General features: G+C 41.1%; 1 protein-coding gene across 1 annotated transcript in view; it reads right to left on the reverse strand.

The window, feature by feature from the left end:
- The window catches only part of LOC142347894 (uncharacterized), a 69,095-nt gene extending 60,506 nt beyond the window's left edge, over positions 1 to 8,589 (reverse strand). Inside the window, exons 1-2 of the mRNA XM_075399051.1 lie at positions 8,254 to 8,589; positions 7,300 to 7,482 (exon numbers count right to left, since the gene is read on the reverse strand). Coding sequence (XP_075255166.1) covers positions 7,300 to 7,482; positions 8,254 to 8,479 — 409 coding nt within the window. The 5' untranslated portion in view covers positions 8,480 to 8,589. The remainder of the gene's footprint in view (positions 1 to 7,299; positions 7,483 to 8,253) is intronic.
- Positions 8,590 to 12,247: the final 3,658 nt, after the last annotated feature.

The raw sequence follows: 12,247 nt of genomic DNA on the forward strand, positions 1-12,247 counted from the left end.
TGATTTGAAAGAACTCCTTCAGGTAACCGAAGAGCAGGGGGCGAACTATTCGGGCAAAGATGCCACGGCTTAGGATTTGTGCGATACCGCTAGCAATAACTCTTGGGTCTCCTATAGTATTGCAAATGTACTCGGTTTGCACGGTACAGCATTGAAACTAACAGTCAATGTTATAAATACCGAGGAGTTTACTGACACCATGATGGTAGAATTTACTCTAAAACCACGCACGCGACAACCAGTCATTCGAGCTTTTCAAAGTGGGTTCTTACCTGAAGGGAAAGTTGATGACCTGGTTACATATTGCTATCGAAATGCCGAGATCGTTCTGGAACAGGATTTGTATTATGCCATCCGCTCGTTATAGTACGTCGCTGCCGACAAGAATCCCTCGCCCTTCGTCGTTCGCTTGCCCATAGGCTGGGTTTTTAACGGTCCTTTACCGTTGTCTTCAGTTTTAGTCTCGGCTTGTTTCAAATCTAACATTTAGCAGCATTTTGATCTTTGTAGTCAAGTAAAGTATTGGCACGAAATGGAGTCGTATGGAGCACTTAGGAAAGTAGACCCACGATCTTCTGCGAGTGCGATGCACGTGCGCATGAAATTGTTGAAAACATTACAGTGCGTAATTGAAAAAGTAAAATGTCGGGATGCTATGGGCTGAAGATGAGATTGAACTGCTCAACAACTATTTCTCAGCGCCGGTTCAATTAAAATCTTTGGAAAAGCGGATCACGAAGGACCAGCATTTTAGGGATAAGAATTTGTATACCTTCAAGGAAGATTTAGAGCTGGTCTAGATAGTAAGGGCCAAAGATGCCCACAAGGTGGTAGGCCGCTCCGAACGTGAGAAGAACGTACGAAAGACCAGACTTTAAGGGAAAAGTATTCGAATACCATCAAAGAGGAATTAGACAAGAGCTACGTAGTAAGGGTCAAAGATGCTCATAAGGTGGAAAACAGCTCGAGACGAGAATATTACCTACCGCACCAACCGTTTGTTAACCCGAACTGGCCAGGAAGGGATCTTAGGGTTCTAAATTGGGCAGCTGCTAAATTCCATGTCGCATCTCTTAATAAGTCGTTACTTGGACCCAATTTACGACAAAACCTAATCTAGGAAATATTAGGATTCAGAAAAACATCCATTTGCCGTATCAGCCGACATTGAAGGATTGTTCCTCCAAGTGGATATGCTACCATGTGATCAGCCATATTCGCGCTCCCTCTGGCGAGAGGGCCCACATCAAATGTTGTGGTACATCATTTTACATGCAGAATGCTGGGGACAAAAGGGTCGCCCACATGCTCTAACTAGGCCCTAAAGCGCACGTCACGCGATAATGCTAAACAGTACACGGAAGCTACCCTTGGGAACATCTACGCTTACGATTACTTAGAATCAGCGAAAGCTCTGAAAGTGCCCTCATTAGGTTGATGGAATTGGTACATTGTTTTCATCTAGGTGATTTCAAGCTTAATAAGTTTAAAAGCATTGTGCCTGAACTGGATGTCCGAATTGATGGGTCTCCTGAATCCGCTTAGCCCATCTTCATCGTCTCATCCAAGGAGGAATAAATGCACCATCTTGCGCCGAAATTGGATCACAACAGTGACACTTTCGTTGTAAGCAGGGGTACCAATAGCACCATTCCAAAGAAATTAACACAACGCTTGAATTAAGTCTTGTGTCAAGGGTGTACAACCCAATTGGGTTGGCTGCACCATTTACTGTATGTGTCATTTAATCTTGAAAGACATTTTGCGTGTCAATAGAAAAAATTAGATTGACGTGTTACCAAAAGACAAAGATGACGGGTTTCTTGCATGATGTTTAAGCTGCCGCAGTTGGCTAAGATCACTATACCAAAAAGCTATTTTTCTGGACCATTCAAGAATCTAGAACTCCACATGCTTGTTGATAGTTCACAAGACGTATTCAGTGCTGTAGGTTTTCACTGGGCTCGAGTGACTTGCACTTCCGGAGAGATAAAAATAAACTTGGCTTTCGTCCTGGGCAGAACCCGCGTTACATCTATGATGCTGATGATCATTCCGAAGTTGGAACTGAAAGCCGCTCCTCTCGCTGAACGATCGAAAAAGGAAATCGAGCGTTGACCGTTACTGTAGAGAATTTTCTTCTGGTCAGATAGTACAATTGTCTTAGTATAAGTAAACACAAACAGCAAACCGCCCATTTTAATTGTAAAATGTGTAAGTTAATTGCTGGAGTATACCGGCGTAGATCAATGGAACCACTTCGCCACATATGAATATCCGGCAGAGTCCGATACGCGTGCTAATTTCGCTGAAGTTTTGCAATCAATTAACTGTTTGAGGAGTCCTGACTTCTTGAGAATTAGGCGATTCCGTTTTAGGCCAAATACTGACTTGGGATTTAACCAGGGAACAAGATGATGACTAAATTATAGCCAGCAACTAAACAAACCCGTTAAGGAACAAAACTTTAGTCTAATATCGGTTGATAAATTCAATTCTTATCAAAAACTATGTCGTATTACAGTATACGTGCTACATGGTTTTACACCATCTTACAAAAGTTACCGTACCATAGACGGCAGCATAACGGAGCGTGTTAAGCTTGACGAGGCGGAGCGTCATCTCCATCACTTTGTTCAAGGTAAGTCCTTTAATACAGAAAGAAAGAATCTTTTTGACGACAAATCTACAAATCCGTCAAGAAGAGCAGCCGCGTTGCTAAGTTTGTGCCGTTTCGTGGGACTTCTGATCTCATTCGTTCTTCTGGTTGAGTTGGACGGCTAGTGGAAAATGATTTTCACACTAACCATCCTATCGTGCGGGATGCGCGTCATGCATTTGTTAAACTAATCTTGCGGCAAACTCACATAAAATACCATCATAAGGGCATTAAATACTTACGGTCAAAGGTACCGGAACCTTATGCCAGCTTTAAACTATGTTCCTTACTGCGTTCATGCGAGTCAAACTGCGTCCTGCGCAGAAAGTTCCGTGCGGCAACCATCAGCTGATCAGGAGAGACCTTCATATCAGTCTCCTCCCTTTACCAACACCGGGTTTGATTACTTTGTCCCATTGTGTGTCATAATTCGTGGAACAACAAAGAAGGGGAGTTCTGTTTACTTGTTTAAATACTCGTGCTCTTCATGTAAAAGTCGGTCCGTCCATGGACACGTTTTACAGTTTAATGAGAGTCGAGCGGTTCGTCTCCCGGCGAAGTACGCCTGCTACGGTTTGCTCAGACAATGGTACACACTTCATCGGAGCGGAGAAAGAGCTCCTTAAGTGAATGAAAAATGAAACACGCCCCACATCGCCGCGGAATTTTCTCATCAGAGCATTAAGTGCAGTTTCAATAAGCTCCGTGCGCCAAATCAAGGTGGCATCTAGGAGAGGTTGTTCCGTAGTTTTAAGAGAGTTCTTTACAAAACGCACGTCTGGTAACGCCCTTGAGCGCTGACCCGTCTGATCTAGGCCCAATAGCACCCAATCATTTTCTACTAGGCAACCAAGCAACAGGATTTCCAAAAATCGTTTGATTTTGACGAATTTTATCATCATAAGTCGTACGCTCGCGCGCACTCCCACGCCAATGCAATGTAGGCACGTTGGATTAAGGAGTATGTACCTGCTCTGAACGGTAGATCTATCCCACTGCTCGGGTTGAAGAGCTCCGGTACACTTCCGACAGTGTTGCCCGCTCCGCAATCGTACGCACGTCATCGCAACATCTTCCTTGCCGAAGAAGTAAACAAATGAGTAAAGCGCTTTTCAATTAAAGCTGTAAATAAATGACCAGCGAGAAAGTAAATGGGAAAAGCTATACATCCAGTGGGAAAGTTTATTAAGTCAGTTATCTAGATCGTCTACTTTACAAAATGCGAGCAAAATACCGAAATCATTCAAATAACTTAATTTTGGTTGAGCCTACTAATATACCGAATCGATTGCGCTCTTTTTTGGCTTAATATTTTTATGTTTTGAAAATATATCGTGATCGATCCTAAACTAGGACATGCATAAGACTTAAGCTGGATTTGCCGTTTTTGATGCAGTTTACTTTGGCCTTTATTAGTGTTAGTGGATTAACAGTCGAATGCTCATGAATTGAAACTTATTCCGAAAGTCTGTTTTAACACCCGGCTGAAATTAGTGGGACTGAAATGGGAGGATTTTTTAGGAAAATGCAGCTCAAAACTCTTACATCATTTTGGGTTTCATTACGCTTCCAACGGGTGTAAAAAGAAGTAAGAGTGAGGGCGTAAAAACCAAATTAAGCCCCCACTCTTACATTTTTTTGGTCTGTTAAGGGGGTGAAATGATGTAAGAGTCCGGGGTAATGGAGAAATTACCCCGGACTCTTACATCATTTTATCCCCTTTGACAGACCAAAAAAAGTAAGAGTTGGGCGTTATTTTGTATTACACCTCACTCTTACACCATTTTAACCCCGTTGAAAGCCTAATGCAACCCAAAAAGATGTGAGAGTTTTAAGGTGCATTTTCCTTAAAAATCATCTGGTGGCAGCCCAACTCTTACATCATTCTACAACCCTCTGAACAAATTATCGCCTCACTCTTACACCACTTTACCACCATTGCCAGCTCAACTCTTACCTCATATTACCCCTCTGTACAAATTACTCTTACACCATTTTACCCACTTGCATCTCAACTCCTACACAACTAAACCCCCTCTGGAATAATTACCCCCTCACTCTTACTGCAATTTAACCCCCTTGGCAACCCAGCTCCTCCCATTGCAGCTCATTGCAGCCCACCCCTACATGTTAATTTTAGTCAGAGTCAGAGGGGCGTTTCCTCAAAAGTCCTCCGATTGCAGCACATTGCAGCCCAATCTTACATGGCAATTTTAGGGGGTTTTTCCTGAAAAGTCCTCCCCTTGCAGCACATTGCAGTTCACTTTTACATGGCAGTTTTAGTCAGGGGTAATTCCTCAAAAGTCCTCCCATTGCACCCAACTCTTACATCATTTTGCCCCCCTCTGAACAAAATACCACCGCACTCTTACATCAATTTACCCCCATAGACAATTCCCCCCCCCACTCTTACAACAAAATGGGAGGATTTTAGGGATGACATTGAACCCGGGTAGCCTTAACCGTCACGAAAGAGACTGCGATGCAGTCAAAAGTCAAAACATCTTTTATTGTTCATTAAAATAAGCAGTGTGAGAAGTATAATTACTACTGGCTACTTACAAAGTGCAACAAATGTATAGATTCCCTTTAGCCTCGTATACAAGCCAATGAGAGCTCTCGATAAGGAAGTTTAGCAGCGAACCCAAAGTGATCAAATATTGAAAGCCTAACTCACAAACCAGGCCTAGGCCTCGACTTATGAAAAGACTTGAAAATTCTAGTAAGAGGGGCAAAAATTGACTATAATTACACAGTCTTGCTTCCTAGTTAAAGTCGTGCTAATATCTTTTCTTGGGTCGAGCTTATGTCTTTTCATTACGAAGAAAGCCCAAATAAGGTCTCTTCATGGGTCCGCCGTTATTCATATCATAACCAACAAAGTCGAATTAAGGTCTTTTAATGGGTCCACCATTAGTCTTTTCATACATCTGTTTTTTTCAGAAATCGACTTTTTCCGCTTCGGTACGTACAGAAGCAGAACCAGAGCAAGACTAAATAGCTTTGCACAAGAGCAGTTCAACAGTTGGAAAACTGCCAAATGCCTTACGAATTTTTTCAAATTATAATATAAAAATTATGGCAGGCTGAATATATTACCCCATTACTTGATTCAATGAAACCAGCTAGCTTAGGTTTATTGGTCTTACTCCCATCAGCCATGACAAATTTTCGGCCTTATTTAGTTTGTTTTCCCTTCCAAAATTATGAGCTCTCTTTTTTAAAATAATGCAGGTTTTTGAGGGATTTGTGCTTTGTCTGAATTGTAAAATATGATGAATCATACATGCTGATAGATTTTAATGGCGAAAAGCAGACTTATGAAAAGACCAATGATGGACCCATGTTCACTTTAACTCGACTTTGTTTGCACACATTTTGTCAAGGTTAAGTCCAGCCCAAATTTTGAGTCGAGCCATAGTCTTTTGTAATATTTTGGGTCCGGCTAAACTCTTTTGCAAAAACTCTGAGTTGAGCTAAAGTCCAGAATGTTTTAAAGTCCAGCTAAAATCGGCTCCTAGCTCAAATGAGTCGAGTGTGGTCTTTTCATAGTACATTTTGGTCGAGCATTGTCTTTTCATGTCTTTAACTAGACCTGAAAAGTCGAGTAATATTATTGAAAACATCAATGTTGACATTACAAAAATCCTTGTGGGCAACTAAAACTACAATATTTCTTTGTTTATGTCTCAGTTTAATGTCTACCGGATTTGAAACAGATAAGATCAAAGTCACGAGAAACATAAGCTACAACTGAAACAAGGAAATAAGGTAAAAAATTAAGCTTCATTTACGTGTACAATTTGCCGAAGCTTTTCACGCACGGGTATATACATGTATGCCGTGCAGGTATGTTGGCGTTCCTGCACTCTATCTGCACGTTAACCGAAGGTGACCGATCCCTCCGGTGAATACCCCTGCAACTTTTAGGTAGTCCTCCTGCACGATATACACAAACAAATATTGAGATATATATCTGCGCAATTTAACTAAACTTTTCAAGTAGTTTACACTTCCGGGAGGTTTATACGCATTTAAACCTCCAGGAAGTAAAAACTGCTTGAAAAGCAGGAGGACTACCTAAAAGTTGCAGGCAGATTCACCGGAAGGTTCGGTTGCGTACGGTTAACGTGCAAGTAGAAAGCAGGAACGCTAATATACGTGCATGTTTCTGATAAATTTACATCCCGGTTCGCCGTTTCTCAGTAGTCATACAAGGATCATATACGATGCCATACAAATCATAACGTATTTCCTAGTACGATCATTGTATGACTACTATGAAATTATGCATGATCCTTGTATAAATTAAAAGAAATCATACAAATCATATGACCTAGTATGATTACAAAGAAAAAGATTTTTTGGCAAAGCCTGGCAGTACTAATCAAATTACTTTGAATTCAGTGAGTTTTAGCGTAATAATGTAAGCGTTTTGAGACCGGGTTCGATTTTTTGTATGATTCTTGTATGACTAATAGAAAATCATACAAAACATACACGACTAGGGATATATGATTACTAGGAATCAAATAAGACCTGGTATGACTACAAAGAATTTTGTTAGATGAGCAACCCGGGATGTCATTCTAGGTAATGGTGCCTCCATGTGATTGTAGAGTTGAGCTATGAACAGATACCTAATTGTGAGGCAGCCGTTCCATAGTAGTAGTAGAAGTTTTGCAGACACATATTGTCGAACAAGAAGTCACTGGGCAATGAATCTGGGGTGACGAAGATGAAGATTCTGTCTTCTCCAGGAGTATTGTCGGTGAGGAATGACGTATTGTACTCATTATAAACACCCTCCAGATTCACCGATCCTATCATAAAAATAATAATAATATTATAAAAATAATATTACCGACTAAAATTATATCATACAAAAATTAACTATGCCTAAAGTGCCATCATTCATTACAAATCTGAGATTATTTTTTTTTAATTTACAATTCTAAAAAACAAATAAAAAATAAATAATTCTAAAAAGTTTTCTTTTGAGTTTGATTCTCAGCGTGGTTTTATTTTTCAGTTGGTGCGACACCTCGCAACACATCAGGATTAAAGGTGTTCCATGACATTATAAAAACTATGTATAGGTTACTCGACTCTGATGGGAAAATTTGGCATTAGTCGTGGCCAACGCAAAGAGTGGAGATATAAACCGGAATAGTGAAGCGGGTGGCTGTCAAGCAAGCCGATAGGCAAGCAAGCCGAATTTTGAAAATGAGGTCAAGTAAGCCGAAAAATTTTCGGATACCCGTATTTTAAGTTGCCCCTGGATAACCGGCCCGCGATTTCCGGATTACATCCCACAGCGCATGAGAGGCATGGCGATGGACAGCGGTCCGCAATTGCGCTTAAACTATTATTCGGCTATCTAAACTGTAGGCCAAGTAATATCGTGGTAAAGTATAGCACAGAAGGGGTGGCGATTCTCTACTAGGTACCAAAGGGGGGGGGGATTGTTGAAAAGATCCTGATGTTTTCAAAGCAAGTGACGTGACAAGATCCTTGGCAAGATTTATACCAAATTTTGGCATGTTTCAAATCAAGATCCATCAAGTTTCGGCTTATTGGGATATGATACTGACCCCTATTACAAACTCGGACAAAACAGACGTGTTTCAGGCCCAACATGAAACATCGTCCAAATTGGAACTGTCTGGCGGAGCATTGGGCAGGATCACAGGGGCACCCGCCTTCCTTGTTTGTAAACTTATCCCCGTGGGCGGGTCCAAATGGCAGATAGAAGGGTTCTTCTCGCCACGAACACTCGACAAATGTCCAAATTTGTATAATCAGCACAATTAAAATCATTTTGTGCCAATGTTTGGATGTACAAAAGTTTTTGTAAATCGAAAATCGTTTGTAATTTTGATATTGATGAAAAACCACAAAATGCGCACAGAATCTTATCTAGTTTGCTGTTTGAGCGGTGGGGGGGGGGGGGGGGGGTATTTATACCTATCACAGAAATTGGACAATTAAAATTTTAATCAACTCCGTTTTTGGCCGAAGATTCATTGAAGATAGCTTATACATGATACTTAGAGAGTTAATTTAACAATCGGCGCTTATTAGTATAAGACATTGGTAAATGAAAGTAATACCTTTTCAAATTACTTTCTTTTCACGCTGGTTTAATATCTTCAAAATACGTAGAGCAATTAGTCTGCACGAAAGACGCCACATTAAGATATGCACCAGATGTTTTGTTTAAGAGTGGTCCCAAGAGTTTCTTAATTCTTGCTCAAAAATGTAACACGTCATCGCATTCAATACAGTTTTTCATAGTAGTTGAGCCAACAAAAAGTACTATAACATCACGTATAAAAAATTTGGTTGACTAAATTTGGCTCATCCGCTTTATAAATTAGTGAAAAAACAAAGAAAGTTTTTTATTATGGATAATTACACGCCCACCATATTCATGTTTGTCCTCACGGTAAAAGAAAAATTTTTGGTCAAAACTTTTTGTTACTGATAAATGTGCGTCTGTGTGTGTGTGTGTGTTTGAACGTGTGTGAGAGAGAGCGTATGTGCGTGCGCGTGTGAATCAGTAAAACTCTATTAAAAAGGAAAGCTTCACCGCTAAAGGTTTGCCAAGTTTCGTCACGAAAAATGATCTAATATAACAACCCCGTAGGTATTAAAAAAAAACGAACGTTTGAATTGCGAATGCGGGATTCGAGATTGGGTTGTTTTAGTTTTTTTTTTTGTTGAAATTAACAACTTCAATTTAATTGATCTTACCTTGTTTTCTGTGCTCTATCTTTTTCTTGGAAAATCGACAAAGTAAGTTTTCAGAATATTGAATTAAACTGAATAGGTTATTTATAAAAGCTTGTTGAGAAAAAGCTCAACTAACTGGATTGTAAGCAGAAAAGTATCAAGTGTCGTTTGGGCGAAGGAACATGGCCAACGGAACAAATTCTCAATTAGCTCTTGAAACACGCAAAAGCTAAATAAATTGCGTGCCAAATTGTGTTATCAATAATAAATACACTATGGTCCAGTGGCACGAAAGTAAAACAAAGCTTGAGCGGAAAGGCGCTATAAGATTAATAGATTAATAGCTGGAACATTATACTGCCTAAGGAATAATAATGGGGTAGGGCTGTTACATCACCCCGCTTAGGAAGGACATGTCCTCATGTCCCACTATTCTGTCTCCGAACCCGATGAGGACGATGAGCTCGAAGAACGCGAGCGAGGCTTCCTTTTTATTTTCTTGTTTTGTGGATTATGATTTCCCCGAAGTAATTGAGAACGCAGGGAGCGGAATTCGTTTTGGAGACCTCTGAGGTGACGACAGGTCGTTGAACAGGACTCAGAGGCAGACATAGTGTCCGTATTCACCCCTGCATTGCGGACCTTAGAGGATTTTGGCTTTTTAGGTTGTTTTTTCTCCAGCGTAACAACCTTCGCGGAGAGCAGACGATTTGCCGTCCGAGAATCATCTAGCATTTGATTCAGCTCGGAAATGCGAGCTTTTAGTTTGTCGATCTCATTGGTAGCCTGGTAAAGGTCACGCTCGTGAGCCTCACGAGATCGACGAAGTCGAATAAGTTGATCTCGAAGGTCGCGATTTTCAGCCGAGTTGTCAACAGGGATAGCGACTAGATCCGCAGGATCCAGCAGAGGCCTTCGCCTTGCATTGTAAGGATCCTGAAGGCGAACTTTCCCATTGCGGTAAAATTCAACAACCCGCAACACGGCATGCAAATTTGCTGAATACACCAAACCGTTGAGGCGTAAGGGACCGTTGCGAGGTGGACCCATAGCCTGGCTTGAATTGCTTCCTTCGAGCGGGCTGCTTCTCGAACCCGAAGCTGCTGTTGCAGAAGCAGTCTGAACGACTGGAATGTTTTTGGAAGGCGGACAAAAGATGATTGTCATTTCATCCGAAGAAGCAGATGAGCAGACATCCGTGTGCGGCTGAGGATCCCGATTTTGCGAGAGGTTTTGACGGAACTCAAGCGACTGATCACTTGCCCAGTTGCCAGTTATTCCTGTATCTGCTTGAGAGTCCATACTATCGTCCAGCAACGGAATTGCAGGCGAAGAAGCACCTGAAAGAAGATCTGTGTCCAGAAGAATATCAGGGCCTGGAGAAGCAGGCATAGTGTTGATTGACTCTGAGCTTGTCGACATCTAAAACAAGCAATGTCAATCATTTGTGTACAGAAGTGCATCAGGGCTGCTAGTGATTGATGAACGAAAAGAAAAAAAAATTTTGAATGAAGCAAAAGACAAAAATCAGAAAGCGGCAGTTTTTTTTTTTTTTTTTCTAAGACAGAACACTATAGGCGATAAAGAGTCAACCTGTGCTTAAATTTTTGTTGTGTAGCGGGCAGAATTTAATTGTGCTGACGGATAAATTGAATCAACTATTACAGTGCGATTATCAGGGTTCCCATCAGTTTCATTGACAAGTTGGTCATGATTGTCAGGCGCAGATGCGTGTATATTATTTATGTGATTTTGAAGCATCTGCGTAAAAGGCGCAAGGGGGTTAAGAAGCCGGAAAACTGTCCAGAAAGGAACTCCATGAGAAAGGAGCCTAAGCGCAAATACAAGTTTCAATATATAGATAAAGAGCCCTAGAAGCGCTAAAGTTGTTAGCGTAATTACAGTGCACCTCTCGGCGTAGTACCAACCACCACTCGCAACAGATTGCAAATCAATCAAATATTTCCAAGCCGCCAAATTTTCTAGTTCTTCGGAAACGCTTGGATTAAAATGCATTAAACCAGGATGAGAATATTGGCTGCGAGGACCAAGATATACTTCTCGTCCCGAAATTGTTCGGCGCGAGTATTTTAGAACCCGAGCCTTTGCGCTCTGCCTCAAGTTCTGATAAGAAAAGAGACCAGCGGTGTGTAATGAAGGTAAGTTATCACTAAAATCTAGATGGCTGAAAACACTTAGAGATTCGGGCGTACGTGCGACCGAATAATCATCTCCATAGTGCATCCAGATGCCTTCAGACGTGCGGTACATGTAAGGTGCTATGGGATCACAAGCAGTCAAAGTATAGTTTGGATACACAACTTGTGTTATCGGATTCATGAAACGAATTTGCGTATCATTGCCCAAAAGAACAGGAACTTCCTCTGTGCAGTAGGGGAAGTCTGCAATTCGAGCTTCGACTTTAACACATTTGTGGACGTAAAGAACAGCTCCCGCTTTTTCAGCATGTATGCCTAACATGGAACCGGATCCGAGGAAGAGATTAGGATTGTCCAAGTTTGACGCTAAAGAAATGAGTCCATTTAAGATCATCTGACGCGTATTGCAAATTTCATTTTTGATGAAATTTACAATTCGTTGACGCGAAAGATGCGCGTTGACATGCACAAACTCAATTTTTGTCCCATAGACTAAGTTTGGAATTGCATCTGTGTTGTAATCTATTTCCGGAAGTTGCTCCGTTATAGGTTCAATGACAAAGTAAACACCAGAGTAGGTTGTTGGTCGGACCTTATATGAGCAAACACTAACAGTTGTGTTCAGAAGTTCTATATAAAAGACGCGGGAATCATCCCTGGAAGCAGTTTTTCCACTCAAATACATTGAATCAGC

Source organism: Convolutriloba macropyga, chromosome 10 (assembly GCF_964194025.1).
Source record: "Convolutriloba macropyga chromosome 10, txConMacr16.3, whole genome shotgun sequence".
NCBI classification, from domain to species: Eukaryota; Metazoa; Xenacoelomorpha; order Acoela; family Convolutidae; genus Convolutriloba; species Convolutriloba macropyga.